We start from the raw sequence: 21,082 nt of genomic DNA, 5'->3' as shown, positions 1-21,082 counted from the left end.
CATTAATAGAGAGGCGAAGGGAAGAAAAAGATGTGGTAGAAAAAAAAGTGTACAAGCAATAGGGATAACAGCACCCTGGAGAGGATTGTGAAACAAAACCCATTCAAAAATGTGGGGGAGCTTCACAAAGAGTGGACTGCAGCTGGAGTCAGTGCTTCAAGAACCACTACGCACAGACGTATGCAAGACATGGGTTTCAGCTGTTGCATTCCTTGTCAAGCCACTCTTGAACAACAGACAGCATCAGAAGTGTCTCGCCTGGGCTAAAGACAAAAAGGACTGGACTGCTGCTGAGTGGTCCAAAGTTATGTTCTCTGATGAAAGTAAATTTTGCATTTCCTTTGTAAATCATGGTCCCAGAGTCTGGAGGAAGAGAGAGGCACACAATCCACATTGCTTAAGGTCCAGTGTAAAGTTTCCACAGTCAGTGATGGTTTAGGGTGCCATTTGCTGGTGTTGGTCCACTGTGTTTTCTGAGGTCCAAGATCAATGCAGCCCTATACCAGGAAGTTTTAGAGCACTTTGTGCTTCCTGCACACAGAGCCAAAGCTACCAGTACCTGGTTTAAGGACCATGGTATCCCTGTTCTTAATTGGCCAGCAAACTCGCCTGACCTTAACCTCATAGAAAATCTATGGGGTATTGTGAAGAGGAAGATGCGATATGCCAGACCCAACAATGCAGAAGAGCTGAAGGCCACTATCAGAGCAACCTGGGCTCTCATAACACCTGAGCAGTGCCACAGACTGATCGAGTCCATGCCACGCCGCATTGCTGCAGTAATTCAGGCAAAAGGAGCCCCAACTAAATATTGAGTGCTGTACATGCTCATACTTTTCATGTTCATACTTTTCAGTTGGCCAAGATTTCTAAAAATCCTTTCTTTTTATTGTTCTTAAGTAATATTCTAATTTTCTGAGATACTGAATTTGGGATTTTCCTCAGTTGTCAGTTATAATCATCAAAATTAAAAGAAATAAACATTTGAAATATATCAGTCTGTGTGTTTTTATATATATATATATATATATATATATATATATATATATATATATATATATATATATATATATATATATATATATATATATATATATATATATATATAATTTATTTATTTATTTATTTATTTATTTATTTTTAAGAAAACACTTAATACTAATGCAATTAAATGCCTGATAAAGGTTGGTTTAAAGCACTTATTTAATGATATTTTCCCATTTTCCGTGACCTAATCTAAGACAAGAATTATCTACAGTTGACAAGTTTTTAGATAATGGTTTTTCATGCTTTTTTTTTTTTTTTTTTTTTTTAACTCTTCATGTGAGCTAATTTAATAATAATTTAATTACAGTGACAATGAAGAACTCACTAATTGTATTTAGCCTATTAATATATTGTAGTCTCTATACTGTGCATATATTAACTATGAATTAACTAAATTTATGAATGAACTATCATTGAAAATTTGTATATAATAATTTAAATACTAAAATATAAAATAATTTAATACTTTATTACTGTATTATAAAAAAGTAACTTTTTTTTTTTTTAGTTCATATAAAATCACTAAATCAGTCACAATGCAGAACACATACACAGAACGCTCTTGTTCACTCACACACACACATGCACACGCGCACACACACACTGCCCCACTTCCAAAAATCACCTATAGAAGTCAGTGGGAGACTATATGCATTGTTACATAATTTGTCAAAAAAATGTCAGTTACAAAGCAATTTTTTAAAGCACAAAAATGAAATGAAACCCACAGTTTCTCCCTACAAACCCCCAAAAAATCACTCATAAGAGTTGAAAAAATAATATAAGTTGCTGTTACATAATTTGTTAAAAAAAAAAAATGCAGAATGCAGAACATGCATAGAAATGGAGTGACACCACAACACCATGTTCAGGTTTGAGCCATTGAGTAATGCTCTGCAGCCATCTAGTGGCTGTAGTTGAAAATGCATGTTATTTTAAGTGTTCGTTTTCCGGTAGATGGCAGCAGTCTTCCACTAAACCAGGGCCCACTGTCTTGCAGAGTTTAGCTCAATATGGCACATTATCGATGTTATCTCCATGAATTAAAGTTAGAAAGAATTAGAAGTGAATTTTACATAAATTATTTTATAAAAACACTTTTTTTTTTTTTTTTTTTGTAAAACCATTTTTGCCTAAATTGTCACATTCAATGCAACCTTAAATTAAAAGATTTTTTTTTTTTTTTTTTTTTTTTTTACCCTTTATTCCATTATATTTTTAACTTTATTTTTTGCCGTTTATTTCAGAATTTATTTTATTATCTTCATTTACTGCATTAATGTTTATCTCAATGTAATAGTTTAAATGTTATAAATAAACTTTAAAATTAAAAAATTAAAAAATCTCTCAACAGTGAACTGCCTGCTTTTTCCAAAGCATTATAAGTCTAAGTAGGTTGTAGAACTTTTACCACCAATGGACTCTACAATCATCTTCGCTTACAATGCTTTTGAGAAAAGCAGCCGAGGTCTGATTTTTATTAGTCTGGTAGTGTTAGTGTGGTTTGTACATGTTTCCAACCGGTCAACATCCATATTCAACAATCCAACATATTGTGTAGGCTTTTATTTCTGCCTCATTTTTGTTCGTCAGAATAAATATGGCATCTACTCTAACAAAAGGCTTGTTTTGAGACCGTTGTTAGCTAAATAGTGCCCCTGGGACTTATCTTGTTTAAATCAATACTTTTGACATTTTTGCTATTTTAGCAATTCACTTTGTTCAGTGTTTGGACACAGTTTTCCTTACACTTGGGCTTTGTTTGTCCTACAGTGGTAGAGCCGTGTTCGAGTGATCGGTTCCAGTGCAGTAATGGTCAGTGTGTGGCACTGGCCCTCCGTTGTGATGGGTACGCTGACTGTCGTGATCATTCGGATGAGAAGGGCTGTTCTCAGCCTCCGCACTGTCCTGTGGAGCAGCGCTGCCCCCACACTCATGAGTGTCTGCTGAAAGAATGGCTCTGTGATGGAGACGAGGACTGCAGTGATGGGTCTGATGAGAGGGTGAGGAACCGCACTTCTTGTTCTAGGGCAACCTACTACTTTGTTTTATACCTTTCCTTAAAGGTGCTAAAGAGGATGTTTTGTTTTATACATTTTTGCAATATTACTTGAAACTGTCTTTACTAACTGATAAAAGACTATTTATTAGGTGCCCTGAAAGGAATAATATAATATACATATATAATAATAATATACATCATCTGTGCACGAGGTAGGGCCTTAAAAACATCAGCCAATCGTTTACGCGATTGGCCCTCTGGCTTGTGAATCACTGCCATTAAATTCTTTGTGAAGACGTGCGCGGCTGCGCGCTCCAGTAACTTTCCACACGCTACAGGCGCCGCATGCAGTGTTTTTGTCAGGAGACAGGAGTAACAACTGCAGATTATGAGTTACCTGCGGTGAGTCCGACATAATGAATCCACTAACACGACACAGCGAATGCCGGTGGTAAACACTCGTGTTCCAATACTCGTGCACGAGTTTTGGGAGGCGTTCCCTCGAAATGAGCTGTGAAGGAGGGAGGTTGTTCTTACGCATGCGCTCATTTCAAAAACTCACTAAGAGTCTTTGGTTTCTCAGTCAACGAAAAGATCCTCTTTAGCACCTTTAATGCTGTTGTGTGTAGTTGTTTGTTTTTTGCTTTTGTTTTTGTTTTATGGTATTTTGTGTTTGGCTTTTGCATTGGTTTTTGCGTTTGTGGTGCATTTTTGTTTGTACTTTTGTTTTGCTTGGTTTTTGTTTGCATAGTTTTTTTTTGTTTTGTTTTTTTTGTGGTGGTACTTTGTGTTTTGGTGGTGTTTTTTGTTTGTTTGCTGATTTCCCCAAAATGTGTTCTTTTAACATTGCTTTGTTGGTTTGAGTAGCCAGTGGTGGGAGTTTAGGGCCGAATTAACTTTTTTGTTGTTGTTGAACAGTGGTGTTTGGGGAACCTTTTGAGACATTTTTTGCAATTTTGTCTAGTACTTCTAGTCTAAGTATGTTTCAAACAAATGTGCAAGTTGTACTGAGTTGGAAGGTTCGCAATTTTTTTTTTTTTTTATTATATTTTTTTTTTTCTCTGTGCCATACAATCAGACAAGCTCTTCTCTTCCTGTTTAGAACTGTAAGGTGACTCCGCTGAAGTGTGGTGAGTTCCAGTGGTCATGTGCATCTAAAACTCAATGCATTGTGAAGACATGGAGATGTGACGGCGTGAAGGATTGCAAGGACGGGAGTGATGAATCGGGATGTGAGTGCATGTCTGAAATCAATTTTAAACTCCATACCAGAATGAGTTCAATAAAAGTGTGAACATTTGCTTGTTTTGTAGGTGGTCAAGTGAAATGCCCAACACACTTGTTCCCGTGTGGAAGTGGGGAGTGTGTGGACCCAGATCTGGTGTGCAACAGGGGATCTGACTGTGCAGACGGTTCTGATGAGGGTGTGGGCTGTCTGAAGAACAACTGCTCCAGTCCCATCAGCCCATCATGTCAACACTACTGCTTCAACACTCCACATGGAGCGGTGAAACATTTATTTATTTATTTATTTATTTATTTATTTATAATAATAATAATAATAATAATAATAATAATAATAATAATAATAATAATGTTTGTTTTATAATACATATAGTTTTATAATAACTAGGACCAGATTTAATAAACTCAAATTAGCATGAGACTGCAATCCCATAAAAGCGCTGATGTGAGTGGAAAGTTCTGTGTTCTTTAATTTGTGCATTGTCAGTAGATTACCCAAAGACGCAGCAGCTCATTTCCATAATGACCAACACAATATATCGAGCAGTGCAAATTAGCATAGGGTCGCAAACAAGCACAGCCGATGATAATCAGGTGTGGGTAATCTGCTAAACACAGGTGCAGCAAATAAAAAAATATTGTGGCATGGCAAACTATATGTTTGGATAACGTCTTCCTCAGGAGGAATAAACTTGAGTGGAGAAAATACTCTCTTCTACCACACGCTCTCTGTTCTCTGAGGTTCCTCCTCCTACAACTTAGCATGCAGCTATCGCAGCATGTTAAGTGCCAAATGGGTTAAAACGTGCTTTTCTGGGCTTTAAATAATAGTACAAATACCAGTAAATCAACTACAGCAGTCCTTGGTAAATCATGTTGCATGATTTAAATATCCTCCTATAAATTTTGCATCTGAAAGGGAAACTCCTATAAATGGATATGCAATAAGGTCATCTGCAGAAATAACTGTCCACGCCTTTTCATCGCTGTGTGTCTTTGGTAAATCTTGACAGTAGGTTGTGGGGGGGGGTTTTTATGTTGTTTTTTTTGTTTTTTTTAAATGCCAAAAGAGGGTTTGCGTTGGCGCAAGCTGTTTGCAAATCTGGCCCCTAATGTATTATGCATTGATGGTTCAAAATTCAAATCATGATTCAAACAAATTAAAATGATAGATTTTGCACCATTTACAGTAGTATGATACCATACCTTTGACAAAGCAAGTCTGTAGATTGCTAATATTTGGAAAAAACATATAATGAGAGGCTATAAATGCAATCAGCTATGTTCAAATATTTTTTTGTGTTTCCAGAGATGTGGCTGTAAGACTGGCTTCAGGCTTCAGTCAGACGGTTTAACCTGCAATGACATCGATGAATGCAAAGAGATTCAGCCCGCTGCCTGTAGTCATAACTGTGTCAACACGCTAGGCTCCTACCGGTGTCAATGCCACCCTGAATTTATACTGGAGCCAGATGGTCACAACTGCAAGACAGCAGGTATTAATCTATTGCAGCTAGCTAGACATGCATAGCAAAACATGAGATTATCAATGTAAAGTAGGAACCACTTTGCTGATTATTCTGGTAGCAACCAACATTTTCCCCTTCTGTGTGTTCTTAGGGGGGGGGGGGGCTCATCTGAAATGTCACAAAAATAGGCTAGTGGGGGGGGGTGTCTTTTCACAACTGGAAAATAGCAGAAATGTGCAAATAGTATTTTTTTTTTTTTTTTTCTTTTCTTTTCTTAGTAGTGTTCTACTCTATTAATAGTATTGTACTCTGTGAATCATGTTTTTATTCAGAGGAGCCCAGTCTTTTGGTCTCTGAACAGTACGAGCTTATAAAGTTGGGTCTGCGAAGCTTCAATATTCGAGCTCTCGTCACACCAGGACGGAAGCCCATCTTCTCTCTTGACTATGACCGGAGAGAGCAGAGGGTTTACTGGGTTAGTCTGGAGGAAGAGAGCATCAAATATGCCTTCCACGGAGAAAAGGATAACATTGGAACTATTGTCAAAGGTAAAGGTTATTTGCCAAGATACAAGAGGCCGTGCTGTATTGAGAATACAGTCATGGTCGAAGGCCGTTGTTAGGCACGATGACAAAGGTGTTTTGGTGAGACATAGATCTGTTCGGTAAAGCACCCAAAGCCATGCTTTATCATAAATAAAGCATGGCTATTGGATATTGACCAATGAGCATCAGAGACAGGAGCTATACATTTTATAAGACGCATTCATAGACTTTAAAAGATGGACAGCGCATCTCTGCTTCCTTCCAATGTAGAAAAATGAAGCTAAAATATCCCAGAAATGTGTTGGCTTCACTTTTCAGGAAGGCACACTTGGTCACAATGTAAAATTAGAGCACTTTTAGAATAAAAACAAAAAAGATGTGTTTACATGCATGTGATGCGACAGATTTGCCTGGCAAGTCCAGAATGATATATCTTCTACAAGTTATATCAATCTGGTCAGTCCGCCCTCCGTCGCGCCTCGCAATCAGATTCGTTTATTTCAGTGACGCAAACAGCGTCACTCTAGTGCGGTGAAAGTCCCTTCAATATCAACAAAGATGGCGCATGCGAGACCCGAGAGTTTGTTCTATTCAGCCATGAATTCAGTTTTAAATGACCAAAAACACATTAATTATTTACTTTTCGCTGTTGACTCTTGTCACTTTGCTAACGTCATATCCGCCCTTCTCTGATTGGTTTACTTCACTTCCTGTTTGCTCGGATTTGCTCCGCCCTAGAAAACGAATTGATTCAATGGCGACCAGACTCATCCGTTGGTACAGCGGTGAGGCTGGATTTTCCAGGCAAGTGACAGATGTCCAACATCAGAGAAATGTGCATGTTAAATTACTGAAAAATTACCTTAAAATCTCAAATTTTGAAGTACTGTGTTTTCCAGAAAATAAGTCACACCAGCTCAAAATTACATTGACAAATATGTTGAATCAGTGTACAAGTCACATTTTATTACTACATTCAGAAATGGTCAAGTACCGGTAAATAAAACAAAATGTTTTACCAGCAATATAAACATGTATTTTAGTTCCCCCCTCATTCTACCACAGATCCTTAAAAATATAAAGTATAAATCATACAAATTATAGTGGCATTCATTATAAATATAATGTATTATAACCACCAAGCCTAAACAAACTAAAACTACCGACATGTGGGAAATGCTCTATACAAATAATCTTGGGGCTCACGTACATATCAATTAGCACTAACCGAAATGTGTGTACTTTACACGTGTTTTTGCTTTGCTGTTAATTGCATTGCATAAATCATTTGGGAATATAAGTCACACCATGTTTCACATGATTAAAAAAGGTATTCCAGAAATTATTTTTGGATAAAGATGTTCAACTTAAATTTGGGGAATCCCTTCCCTAACCAAAAAAATCTTGCATGTTAAGGTGTGAAGTCAGACTCCATTGCTGTTGACTGGATGGGAAGGAACCTTTACTGGGTCGATGGTGTTGCTGGGCAGATTCTAGCTGTGAGATTGACCAGCAGTATTGTAAAGCCACAAAACTACGTTGTAGTTGTGGATAAGGATTTGGAGCAGCCACGCTCACTTGTGCTGCTGCCGCAGAAAGGGTAAGAAGTACCTCCACAAGTTGGTTCTATTGTATGATTGTTCATCTGTATAGATGCATAATGTCTCCAGCCATTGCTTTCAGGATAATGTTCTGGTCAGAGATCGGAGGTCAAGCTCAGATCGAGCGCTCTAGCATGGACGGCTCAGACAGGAAGGTGGTGATCAGCCGTGGTCTCAACTGGCCTGTCAGTGTGACGGTGGACATTTTGACTGACAGACTATATTGGACTGACGAGAAGCTTAGATGTATAGGCTCAGCGACATTGGATGGAGAAAACATAAGGGTAATTTAAATTTATCATATTTACTGTGCTGCAAGTGGACAAGTAAAATACATGGCGCAATTTATAATAATAATAGGTGATAATAATAATAACAATTTTTATTTATATAGCACCTTTCAGGGCTTCAAGGTCGCTTTACAAGAAATAGAAAGCAATAATATCAAGACTTTGTTAGTCTTCTGTTTTTGGGGTCTACTAGAATAGGTTTTCATTCTTGAATGTTAAAAAAAAAAAAAAACACACATTTTTCATATATTTCATGTTGTTGCAGCACCTCTCCTCTGTCAGTTACGCACTGGGGTGCGTTTCCCAAAATCATCGTTAGCCAACTAACATCGCAAGTTCCGTCGTTACTTGCATAGTTCAATGATTTGATGTTTCCCGAAACCATCGTTCAAACGAGTCGCAAACTGCATCGCAAACTTGTGTGGTTGGAACGAACGACAGCTCTCGAGCTGTGGTTAGAAGCATAGTTTCTTGTTTTTATATGTGGACTTAATAAATCCTTATCTTGAACAAAATAAGAAAGCTGGCATCAAGTACAAAGTATATATTTTATTTCAAATATATACAAATGTCATTTATATATTTTAGGGCTGCACGATATATCGCGTGAGATTGTCACGCGCATTTCGTCAGTAAAGCCGGTTCCCTGATTACCGCTAAATCGCCATCACCTGCTTTCAAATGGAGCGGCATTTAATAGACATTGCGTGGCTTCTAGGTGATCTACAGCTCTATCGCATTCATATCGCAGATGAATCGCCTTCGATAATGAACGCGATATTGCGTAGCTTGTCATTGAACTACGGCTCTGTCTATTAAATGCCGCTCCATTTGAAAGCAGGTGATGGCGATTTAGCGGTAATCAGGGAACCGGCTTTACTGACGAAATGCGCGTGACAATCTCACGCAATATATCGTGCAGCCCTAATATATTTTAGTTTGTCAAGAGATTTAAAGCACCGTTTTTGAAGAGTGCGCATGTGTGTACGTGCTCTGGTACGTCAGAACAAGCATTTGATTGAATCTGGAAATAAAGCAAAATAACTGAGTAAAATGATAATTAGTCCTCTAATGCCATGTCTGTAATTTATAGCAGAAATTCTAGCATTAATTCGATCTCAAACAGATTCATTTAAAGAAGTTATTACTCCACCACCTGCGTGACATCATTCACCAGCGTGGTTGAACGACATATTTGTGACAGTACGGTTTTGGGAAACAGTTGTGACTAGCTAGTTGATTTGTTCAGCTAGCTAGTCACAACAGCGAGTTCAGCAGCGAGTTACATTGTTGTTCGGGAAACGCACCCCTGTTTAGTTCCTGTCTCTATGAAGCCCCTCCTTCTGAAAAGCACACTGTGCTTTGATTGGTCGGCTGGGCCAGTGTGTTGTGATTGGTCAACGGCTTTTAGTGCATTTCGGAAGCGTCATGCCCCTTACAGTAATAACTGCGAGTTTCCACACACTACTAACTCACTCAACCAGGCCTTGCCTCTTTATTTTTGCATATGCCTTGGGCAGGAATTATTTAAATAAAGAATATTGTGATGAGATTTCTTCTGGAAATGAACACAAGTCTACAATTGAGGCATTTCAGGGTGTTCAGAAACGGTACACAACTCCCTTTGGAGTGACCTTTGTGCTTTGTAACAAACCTTTTTCTTACTCAAACAGCAACATTACACACTAAAGAAAGTGGAACAAATAATAGGTATAAAGGTATAAAATGGGTATAAAGCATGATAGGTCCTCTCTATCCATCTATCTCTATCTATCTCTATTTCTCTATCTATCTATGCAGTTGCTACAGCTGTCTGAGATGCCCAGTCCTTTCTCCCTGGCTGTGTTTAATGACATGGTCTACTGGTCTGACACTCGTAGAAGATCCATTCAAGGTGCCAATAAACTGACTGGCAAGAACCGCAGAGTTTTTCTCAAGAGACCTGGACAGCCGTTCGATCTCAAAGTGAGAATACATACTGTAGACATTTAGTAATGTCATCAAAATTGTCTTATACACCAATATATCCTTGCATTACTGTAGTAGCACCATGAGTGTCTCCTCTGTCTGTCTTGGTATAGGTTGTCCACCCTCTTTTACAGCCCAGTGTGTCCAACCCCTGTGAGAAGCTCAAGTGCTCCCACATGTGTTTGCTGGCTCTGGGGCTCAAAGCGGTGTGTCGCTGCCCGGCAGGACTTCTCTTGGCTGCGGACGGATTTACTTGCACCCCATCTGTCGATTCCACCTCCTCTTTCCTTATGCTACTGTCATCTACCATGATTACACAGGTACTCCACTGAATGGCTTGTGACCCAGGACAGATTGTGGTGTACCACCTTTAAATTATAGCCCATTCTCAAAGTTTTGGCTGGTTTTAGTCAACATGGAAAATTTACCTTATTTAGTTTAATGCACATTCCTTGTCTTATTTTGCACATTTCTATTGGTTCATCAATTTGTTCATAACTTTTCATTAGTATAATGGCATCCTTTTGGCTGACATCACCTAGGCCACACAGGCTACTGGTTAGTGTTAATAGCCATATTAACTTTTACTGAACCCTCAGTGTTCCTTTAAGGAATATTGAGCCATTGTTAATTCACTGACCTCACTTCTCCTGCTCAGATCTTCACCAAGAACCTTCAAGAAGAGGTTGGGCTGAAGACATGGCCAGAGCATCGTTCCTTGACTCTCCCTGATGTGAAAGAGGCTTCAGACTTTGATCTGCTCCTCAAAGACCGCACCATTTCCCTTGCTGACGCAGGACAGGGCTCTGTAGTTCAGCTCAAACTAAGCAGCTCTGGCTTCATACCAGTAGGTCACATGCTTCAGCTCAACGGGGACCTGGTGACCGCTCTAGCTGTGGACTGGGTCACACGTAACCTGTACTGGAGCAGCGTCAAGACCGCCCAGCTTTACGTCACTTCCCCTGGAGGGAAGTACACCAGCCTGGTGCTGCAAGCCGAAATCGAGGATACAATCTCCATCGCCCTACACCCTCCCACGGGCAGGTTGTGCTTTACCGCAGTGGGGCGGAGGGGGTCCGAGCCGCAGCCCCAGGTCGACTGTGCTCACATGGATGGGAAGAATCGCACGCTGCTGTGGAGCAAAGCAAAGATGCCTGCTTCACTCGCATTTTCTGAGAAAGGAACATTGCTTTATTGGGCAGATATTGGTGCGTTTAAAAACAAAAATTAAAATCACCCTTTCCACAAATAGGGTACAGATTTGTGTCCCATTATTAAAAGAAAATATTTATATTATAAACTAAAAAGGCATTTTTTTCTTTTCTTTTCTTTTTTTTTGACAATTCCATATACTTAAACTATCTAACAAAAAATCAACATAGAATGTAAAGCACAATAATTTTAAAAGCTAAAGAGTCATGGAGCAATTAACTTGCTGTCTTTCAATCTTAAAATATTTAAAAAATAAATAAATAAATAAATAAATATATATATATATAATATAATATAATATATATATATAATATAATATAATATAATATAATATAATATAATATAATATAATATAATATACACACAGTAGTTTTGAGAATACATGAACGATTTTATGGCCGAGTCTCAAATGAACCTTGGACAGTTTGTTATAACTTGGACAGTACTTAAATAAATGAGATGGTTTTTTGTTTTTTTTTGGCCTGTCTTATCTCAGTGGTCTTATGGAGTGTCTATGTCTATTTACACTATGTGTGGCCCAACCAGACATTGGTGTGCGAAGCTAAAATTAAAAAAAAAAAAAAAGACGCAAAGAATTCAATGTCTTCAATGGTGCAGCAGTAGTTAGTAAGGCTTGCAGAATAATAATAATAATAATAATAATATAATAATTTACACTCTGTTATTGCATCCTGTTAATGTACAAAAATCCTGAGGTGCAAATAGTATCTGCCAGTATAAAGTGTAAATAGCATCTTTACTCTTATTGCAAAGAACTGATACTTTTACATGGTGTAAATAAAATCTATCGCTATTTTCACCTAGTGTAAATAGCATATCGCTAAGAAAATGTCGCTATTGTCACTTAGTGTAAATGGAATATATTGCTCTTTTCACTTAGTTCAAATGGCCACTGATGTGGTCTTCAAAATTAAAGTGTACACACAACTTCTCTACTTTGAATGTGTTTTGCACACAACCATGTTACTGCAATAACCCAACCCACCCCATGCAAGTTTATCTAACATTGTTACTATTATTATTCAACTAATACATTTAAATGTTTATTTATTTGGGGAAACAAGTTTATCAATAATAATAATAATAATAATATACATTTTATTTATTTTTAGAAATACAAGTTGTTGTCGTTGTTGTTGTCGTCGTCATTGTCTATGACTACAAACCAGCATCTGGTCCTAAACTAGCTTGGTCCATCTTAATTTAGGCTAAATCTATAAACTAGTTGCATACTTAATTTTAAACTCAATTTGTGTTCTACAATTTGAATGTCTATGTATTTGTTTGAATGAAAATGTAATGGCTTATTTGATTCTGTGAAAAATCTCTTGCAAACCAATCAATAATGCCAACTTTTTTTTTTTTTTTTTTCCCCAGGCAGTGAACTGATTAGCTCTATTAATATAGACGGCTCTAATTATAAGGAGTACAGCACCGGACATGCCTTCATTGTGTCTTTTGCCCGTATTGAGAACATCTACTTCTGGATCACCCTGGATAATGGTAATAATTCAAGACCTCCAGAAATCCAGTTGCATAGTATACAGTTCTCTGTAGGTGCCACTAGATGGCATGAAGCCATTCACTTCCTGTCTTTAATCTTAAAATTTATACAAAATATAAATCTTCAAAATATAATATATATTTATTATTAAAATACAGTATTTCAATGTTTTTGTGACCAAGTCTAAAGTGAATCTCAAATAAAACTTGGACAGTAGTTTATAAGTTAATGGGAACTAAAATTAAGTTATAAATTCTACAAAGAGTTACAAATTCCTTCATTGTAATTAAATTTCATGATATGCTGATTAATCAAACTCCTATAAATATCAGTATGCTGAGAAAAGCTTCCAAACAAAGGTTGTTCAGGTAATAAAGACAATGCATTATTCTAGCACAGAAAAGCATTTAATAGTTGATTTCATGTGCATTGCATGTATTAATTGCATTAATACAGCATGTTAAACAGAAAATCAGAATTGTAATCCAGCTGTCAAAGTTTGTACTTTTTATCTTGAAACAGGTACAACTAAAGTGTGGTACACCGATGGCTTCCAGCCCAAGCAAATGTGGTTTGAGGTGAAGATGAGCATTATAGAGTTGAAGGCTTACAGCAAGTCCAGTCAGAAAGGTACTTCTCTGGTCCTTTTCCCCCTCCGTGAGACCGAGAGTGATCTGAGCTGCATTCAGGGGCATGTCACGTGTGTTCAGGGAGCTTGGCCACACAAAAGACACATTTAGAGTTCTCCTTTTACAGTCACCACACCCCTCTCTGAAGAACCTGTCCAGTCACTATGTACATACTCACTCCACACTCTTTAGCTTGGCTGTGTTCAGAATTTCATACAGTTCGTACTATTATTGCAGAGTACATAGTATGTACTGTAACTGTATACTGTGCATACATTTTCTGTATACTTGAAATGCCCGGATGATCCAATATATTTGCCAAAATCCATAGTATATAACAGAGCACACTGTAGTTAGTACTTTATCACACAATGCACTCGATTTGGCTGTACATTTCTAGTGTGACAAACCATAGTGATAAAGATATTTTTGATTGGTCTGAAAAGTTGGAAATTTTAGTTTGATTAAAAAAAAAAAAATTTTTTTTTTTTTTTTTTTTTTTTTTTACTTTGTATAATTTTATTTTTCTTTATATATTTGTTTATTTATCTTATTTTTAAAATTTGTTTTTTTTATCATTTTAATTTATCTTTTTTGTATCTAATGTTTTTTTTATTTCATTTAGATATATTTCTATTTTCTTTCTTTACTATCTTATTTTACTTTGTTTTATTATTTTATTTATAAGATAAAGAAAACATCTATATTTAGATTTATTTTTATACATTTTATCTTTATTTTACCTTTTTACTTTAAAATAAGATAAAGCTAAAAATAAGTTTATTTTTATTTCAAAATAAATACATATGATACATCTATTTATCTTACATTTATTTTTCATTAAGCTAGTATTTCAGTCTGAACACTACAGTACTGTATGAGCTGTGACCCTCCCTAAAGTCAGTCATGTGACATGTGGTTTTGACTTTTTAACCTACCAGGAACCAACGTCTGTTCTGAAAACAATGGGGGCTGCAGTCACCTGTGCCTGCCATATCCAGGTGGACGCTCATGTCGCTGTACGCAGGGCTACCTTACTGTGAACAAGACTAAATGTGTTTCCAATCTCAAGTGTCCTGTGGGCAGTAAAGCCTGCAGTGATGGCCTCGAGTGCATCCCTGTGTCCAAGTTCTGCGACCAGGTCCCAGACTGCCAGGACGGCTCGGACGAGTACTGTGAGTGATTCTGAGTTCTTCTAAACATCAAGTATATCACGTTTATATTAGGGTGAGCAGTCCTGGGGACAGTCCTGGTTTCTGATTGGTCAGTACAGCTTTCCAGCCATGCTTAAATACACAATATTACCCACTATCATGTGAATTGGCTCCAATTGCAGATTGTTAGTTTTGTTTTATTGTAACAGTCTATTTGTGTGTTTTAAAAAAAAAAAAAAAAAAAAAAAAAAATCTCAGTATTTTAAAGGGTTACAGGTAGTTCACCCAAAAATGAAAATTGTCATTACTCACCCTTATGTCGTTCCACATTCAGGACCTTTGTTCATCTTCAGAACACAAATTAAGATATTTATGATGAAATCCAAGAGGTATAATACTCGTTCATAGACAGCAATATAATCACCACTTTCAAGGTTCAGAAAGGTACTAAAGACATTGTTAAAACAAGTCGATGTGACTACCGTGGTTCAACCTTAAAATTATGAAGAGACAAGAATACTTTTTGTGTGCAAAAACAAAACAAAAATACCGACTTTATTCAACATCTTCTGTGTCATTTTCATACGTTCTACGTCAGAACGTCAACTCATTATTGGCCGGCTCCTGCGTCAGTATCACACGCGTGTGTCGTTCTGCTCACGTGATCAGCTTTGGCCAATACTGAGCCGGCGTTCTGACGTAAACGCGGAAGCCTACACTGTACTTACTGCGTCACCTGCATAAGGATAATGACATGGAAGAGATTGTTGAACAAGTTTATTTTTTTGTTTTTGCACGCAAAACGTATTTAACAATGTCTTTAGTACCTTTCTGGACCTTGAAAGTGGTGGTTAAATTGCTGTCGAGTCATAGACAAGTCATATACCTCTTGGATTTCATCAAAAATATCTTAATTTGTTTTCTGAAGATGAACGAAGGTCTTAGGGGTATAGAGCAAAATGAGGGTGAGGTGTTGTTTTTTTTTTTGTTTTTTTTTTGGTGAACTAACACTTTAAGTGTTTAAAATCACATTTTATAGTAGCAGTAAGGCAATTGAGACAGTGGGCGTTTGTCATCTTGTAGAAGATTATTTTTACTTTAATATAAAAGATTTTTAACCTGGTATTAATGTTCAAAATTGACAAACCAGACTGTTGCACTTAAACAATTTCCTGCTTGTTGACAGGTGACCTTGTGAAAACCAAACCAGGTGTCAAATCCAAATCTGGGCCTTACTCTGTTGACCCGGCTGTTGGACTCTCTTCATCTAGAGACAACAAGGTGGAGCAGAGTCTGGGCAGTCAGTCATGTGATGAACGATGCGGCAGTCATGGGAAGTGTGTGAGCGTGAAGGGTGAGCCGGCGTGTGAGTGTGAGGAAGGCTACAGTGGGGATCTCTGTCAGAACGCCAACTCCAGCTCCACTGCCCTCGCTCTCACACTCACCTTTCTCTTCGGAGGAGCTCTGGTGGCCGCCGTCATCCTCAAGAGGAGGTTTACCATTTGTTTAGTATAATTAGATACAGATTTTATAAGCCACACTTGGATATCATACTATCCCAATATGATTTTTATTTGCAGAAGAATGCAAGCAGCAAGGGAAGAGGCTACTGAAAAAGAGAGTCTTGTGACTACTGACATGGAAGAACAAACGACCTTCTCTCAAAACTTTGCTAATGAGTTGTACGATCCAGAAGAGGTACAATGAGGTTTCTATTTTTTTTTTTTTAATCTTTCTTTTATCTGTCTTTCTCTTTCTTTCTGTCTTTCTTTCTGTCTGTCTTTTTAGGACTTTGTCTGTTTTTTTTTTTTTTTTGTTTTTTTTTACTTCCTAGGCTCCATAGAAAAGAGCAGCCTGGACATTCTTTTTAAGTCCTAATTTTGTGTCCCACAAAAAAAGTATAGTAATAGGGGTTTGGAATGGCATAAGAGTGAGTGAACTGAATGTATGAATTTTCATGTAAAATTGGGGGGAAAAAATCTAAACTAAGTTGATTCAGAATTCAAACTTATGACTTTTTTTCCCTTCTTTCCTGTAGGCTCCGATTAGTCCAGCTTTCACCCCTGTTGTCAGCTAATTTTTTTTCTTTTTCTTTTTTAAATGTCTAATAAAACAATTGACACTGCAAGAAATATGGTGTGGTTTACTTATTTCAATAAAAAAAGCTTTAATATAAAAAAAGGACTGCAGTATAAACCATTGCAAAGTCTAATGTCAAGAAAAGTGCATTCATGTGTAAACTTGCAACAGATATCAAACGGCAGGTTAAATATTTACACAGCACTTCAAAGGAAACCACACAATCTTAATGCCAGAACAGAAATGTGATGGGGTTGTGAAACCATTAATTCTTGCTTAAACTACTTTTATATGTAATATGCAAAGTAGACATTGCTGCTAAGGATGCTCTCAACTCAGACCAGTAATAACCTCCTATATTAATAAGTGTGTCGGATGGAATGGGATAAATGCAAAGGAAATAAGTTACACGAAATAAGTCCTAGTATACAGGTGCTGGTCATATAATTAGAATATCGTGATTTTTTTTAATTTTTTTTTATTGTAAATTATTTTAAAAAAATGAAACTTTCATATATTCTAGATTCCCTACATGTAAAGTAAAACATTTCAAAAGGTTTTTTTTTTTTTTTTTTTTAATTTGTTGATTAGAGCATACAGCTGATGAAAGTCCAAAATCCAGTATCTCAAAATATTAGAATATTTACATTTGAGTTTCATTAAATGACCATCCCTACAGTATAAATTCTGGGTCTCTCTTGTTCTTTGAAACCACACTAATGGGGAAGACCGCTGACTTGGCAATGGTCCAGGAGACAATCACTGACACCCTCCACAAAGAGAGTAAGTCACAGAAGGTCATTACTGAATGGGGCGGCTGTTTACAGAGTGATGTATCAAAGCATATTGAATGCAAAGTTGACTGGAAGGAAGAAATTGGGTAGGCAAAGGTGCACAAGCAAGAGGGATGACTGCAAGCTTGAGAATACTGTCAAGTATAGCCGATTCAAACACTTGGGAGAGCTTCACAATGAGTCGAATGAAGCCGGAGTCAGCGCATCAAGAGTCACCACACTCAGACATCTTCAGGAAAAGGACTACCAAGCCACTTCTGAAACAGAAACAATGTCAGAAGCATCTTACCTGGGCTAAGGAGAAAAAGAACTGGACAGTGAACAGTGGTCGAAAGTCCTCTTTTCAGATAAAAGTAAATTTTGCATTTCATGTTGAAATCATGGTACCAGAGTCTGAAAGAAGACTGGAGAGGCACAGAATCCAAGCTGCTTGAAGTCTAGTGTGAAGTTTCTGAAGTCAGTAATGATTTGGGGGGGCCGTGACGTCTGCTGGTATTGGTCCATTGTGTTTTATCAAGTGCAAAGTCAATGCAGCCATCTTCCAGGAGATTTTGGAGCACTTTATGCTTCCATCTGCTGACAAGCTTTATGGAGATGCTGATTTCCTTTTCCAGCAGGACTTGCACCTGCCCACAGTGCAAAAACCAATTCCAAGTGGTTTGCTGACCATGATATTACTGTGCTTTATTGGCCAGCCAACATGCCTGACCTGAATCTATGGGATATTTTCAAGAGAAAGATGAGAAACAGTCGATCCAACAATATACAGATGATCTGAAGGCTCAATAGTGCCTCAGCAGTGCCACAGGCTGATCACTTCCATGCCACACTTCACTGATGCTGTAATTTGTGTTAGGAGCAAGTCATTTGCTGTAATGTGTGCTGCTGACCAAGTATTGAGTGCACAAATGAACATACTTTAAAGAACTTGAACTTTTCTGTTTTGCAAATCCATTTTTTGATTGATCTTAGGAAATATTCTAATATTTTGAGATACTGGATTTTGGACTTTCATGAGCTGTACGCTCGAATCATCAAAATTTAAAAATAAACTTTTTAAATGTTTTACTTTACATGTAGGAAATCTAGAATATATGAAGAATATATTTTGATGATATTCTAATTGTATGACCAGCACCTGTAAGAAGAATGTTTTACTAATTTCAAGTCTAGGTATGATCAAGTTGTTTTTACTAGATGCCGTTTAGGTCATACAAGACTTACACATGCTTATTTATTAAAAGGTGAAGAACCACTATCCTGCCTTCCATGTCAAACTACAATGACTATTAAACATATTTTACTGGACTGAAATGTTTTAATGTAAATAGACAATGGTTTTATTCAGAGATGTTTAACTGTTTTTTTTTTTTTAGTACCACCTGAATGTATTTTAGAATTTCTAGCTTGTATTAATATGAAATGTCTTGTATTATAAACTCTAGTTTTTTTTAATTGTATGAATTTTGTTTTGTTCTGTTTTCACCTTGAAAATAGCCTTGTTGCTGACATGGCACAAATAAATGTAAGAAGCAGATGTATGACAAGGAGTTGATCTGCTGTTCTGTTCAATATTGTAGTGTCTCTATCACACACAACAGTTGTAATTCTACCCTTATTTTATGGTTGTGTATTTTCATATAGCTCTCAAATTCAAAGCTTTGAGGATTTATTGCTTGGTTAGAGTTGCTTTTTTATAAATAGTGTGTTCCTCCTTTGGCTGGAGTCACTCCAGTCTGCCTCTATGCACAACACAAAAGGCTTGTTTGGTTATGCAAAACCAGGCCTACTTTCAGTACTCTGTTACTCCACCCAATTCCCCTCAGTGAAACCTAAACCAGTATCTGAACAAGAGGAAGAGGCTCTGCTGTGAATCAGGACTGAGGGCTGACTGTGTTATCACCGTTTGGGAGACAAAATGCTTTGTTCATGTAAAAGGTTAAACTCAGGTTTTTAATTTCCTTTCATAAGGTGTTGTTTTTTTTGTTGTTGTTGTTGTTGTTGTTGTTTTTTAAAGGATTCTGTTTGTTTTCACTTATTATTGGCCCACATTAGATTTGCTCATTATGTGCTATAATATGCTAAAGTTGAAAGTACCACAATGTCAAATAATTGAATAAATGCTGCAACATGCCAGGGATGTGTATATCGTTGATTAATGGGTTTTTAAATTCTGAATTAGGCAAAGTCTGTTTTTTTTTTCTGTGGAATTCCACACAGGCCTTGATGATATAAAATGTTGATCTCAACCGTTCAGATTATTTAAGGTTTTCTTGCAATACTGTAAGATTGGAGCTTTGCCAAATTAAGTTACTGTTGATTTATAATGGAGATTTAAATTTTTGAATGTACAATCGCATAAAGCAAGAACCTAATAGAAAGTAGGCTACATCAAATAGGCCTACTCAATATAATTTGTGGTAAGATCATTTTAAAACCAATATTTTTATTTATTTTTTCAACTCAAACACAAAAGTTGACGACATTCGATTCTGTGGCAGTGTGATTCAAAAGATTCCTCTTTACCGAGGCAGAATGTGAATCGGTTCTACTGAATGAATGGTTCACGTCTTCACGAATCGGACATTAGGATACTACAGCAGGACACCAGCCGAGTAAGATCAGTTAATTCACATATTGCTGTATATTTTACATTATTCCAGAGACATTGTAACAATATTGTAGATTCATCATAAAAATCGAGTTCGTTAATTATTTCTTTTGAATCTTCAACTGTCAGACACACACTCTGAACAGACTCTGTTTAGCACTGATTTTATCTTTTTGTCTTGTCCAATTTTACAATTGTAATTCTACTTCATTTTATGGTTGTTAATATCAGTTAACCCATCAGATCACATAAGATAATGTATGACTTAATTTTATTTAACCATAAAACATATTTGCACTAAAATACGAATCAAGGATCATATAGGCCACGTTCACACAGTCATTTTTGGGATTGACAACCGCATTTACAGGTGTGCGAGTCTTGAAATGTCTCGTTCACACAGGAACTTACAGCAACGAGAGTCAAGCCAGTATTCTCTTACTAGTAACCATAACGACAGTGAACCACGTAATATTAAAGATGGTGACGTCCATAAAACTGAAAAGTCTCATCACTTTGACCTGACAATGAGTCAAATTGAACCGCGAGTGTATCCATTCAAATTTCATTAACCAACAGCAGCATGTAAACATGCGCTAGCCGGAGTGTTTAACCACTGCACTGCACTCGCGTTTGACATGGCATTTGAATTTGTAATGCCTCGTTTCCACTGAGCGGTACGGTTTGGTTCGGAATGGTACACCTTGATCAGGCTTGCGTTTCCACCGCCAACAGTACCTTGTGTGTTCACACTGCCGGTAAGAGAAAAATAAATAAACTGTGTGCACGTTTTACAATCCGTGAGGACGGATTTTAAACTGTGGGTACAGATTGTCAATTTACATCCATGTAGACAGATTGGTAAACTGTGCGCAGTTTTACAAAACTGCACACATGGTACAGTTTTATTT

At 37.0% G+C, this 21,082-nt stretch overlaps 1 protein-coding gene across 2 annotated transcripts in view; it reads left to right on the top strand.

Moving 5' to 3' along the window:
• Positions 1-16,815, top strand: part of si:dkey-88l16.3 (low-density lipoprotein receptor-related protein 2) — a 47,582-nt gene extending 30,767 nt beyond the window's left edge. For both annotated transcript variants that reach the window (XM_048175008.1, XM_048174999.1), the window contains 16 exons: positions 2,821-3,050; positions 4,152-4,281; positions 4,363-4,556; positions 5,604-5,790; positions 6,096-6,311; positions 7,725-7,908; positions 7,992-8,193; positions 10,000-10,164; positions 10,281-10,487; positions 10,826-11,375; positions 12,778-12,903; positions 13,427-13,534; positions 14,475-14,708; positions 15,874-16,180; positions 16,268-16,385; positions 16,726-16,815. In XM_048175008.1, coding sequence (XP_048030965.1) covers positions 2,821-3,050; positions 4,152-4,281; positions 4,363-4,556; positions 5,604-5,790; positions 6,096-6,311; positions 7,725-7,908; positions 7,992-8,193; positions 10,000-10,164; positions 10,281-10,487; positions 10,826-11,375; positions 12,778-12,903; positions 13,427-13,534; positions 14,475-14,708; positions 15,874-16,180; positions 16,268-16,385; positions 16,726-16,764 — 3,197 coding nt within the window. In that variant the 3' untranslated portion in view covers positions 16,765-16,815. The remainder of the gene's footprint in view (positions 1-2,820; positions 3,051-4,151; positions 4,282-4,362; positions 4,557-5,603; positions 5,791-6,095; positions 6,312-7,724; positions 7,909-7,991; positions 8,194-9,999; positions 10,165-10,280; positions 10,488-10,825; positions 11,376-12,777; positions 12,904-13,426; positions 13,535-14,474; positions 14,709-15,873; positions 16,181-16,267; positions 16,386-16,725) is intronic.
• The last annotated feature ends 4,267 nt before the right edge of the window (positions 16,816-21,082 follow it).

Source organism: Megalobrama amblycephala, linkage group LG2 (assembly GCF_018812025.1).
Source record: "Megalobrama amblycephala isolate DHTTF-2021 linkage group LG2, ASM1881202v1, whole genome shotgun sequence".
In the NCBI taxonomy this organism is placed as follows: Eukaryota; Metazoa; Chordata; class Actinopteri; order Cypriniformes; family Xenocyprididae; genus Megalobrama; species Megalobrama amblycephala.
The sequence above is the reverse complement of the archived record's forward strand: the minus strand, read 5'-3'. Positions and strand labels throughout refer to the sequence as shown.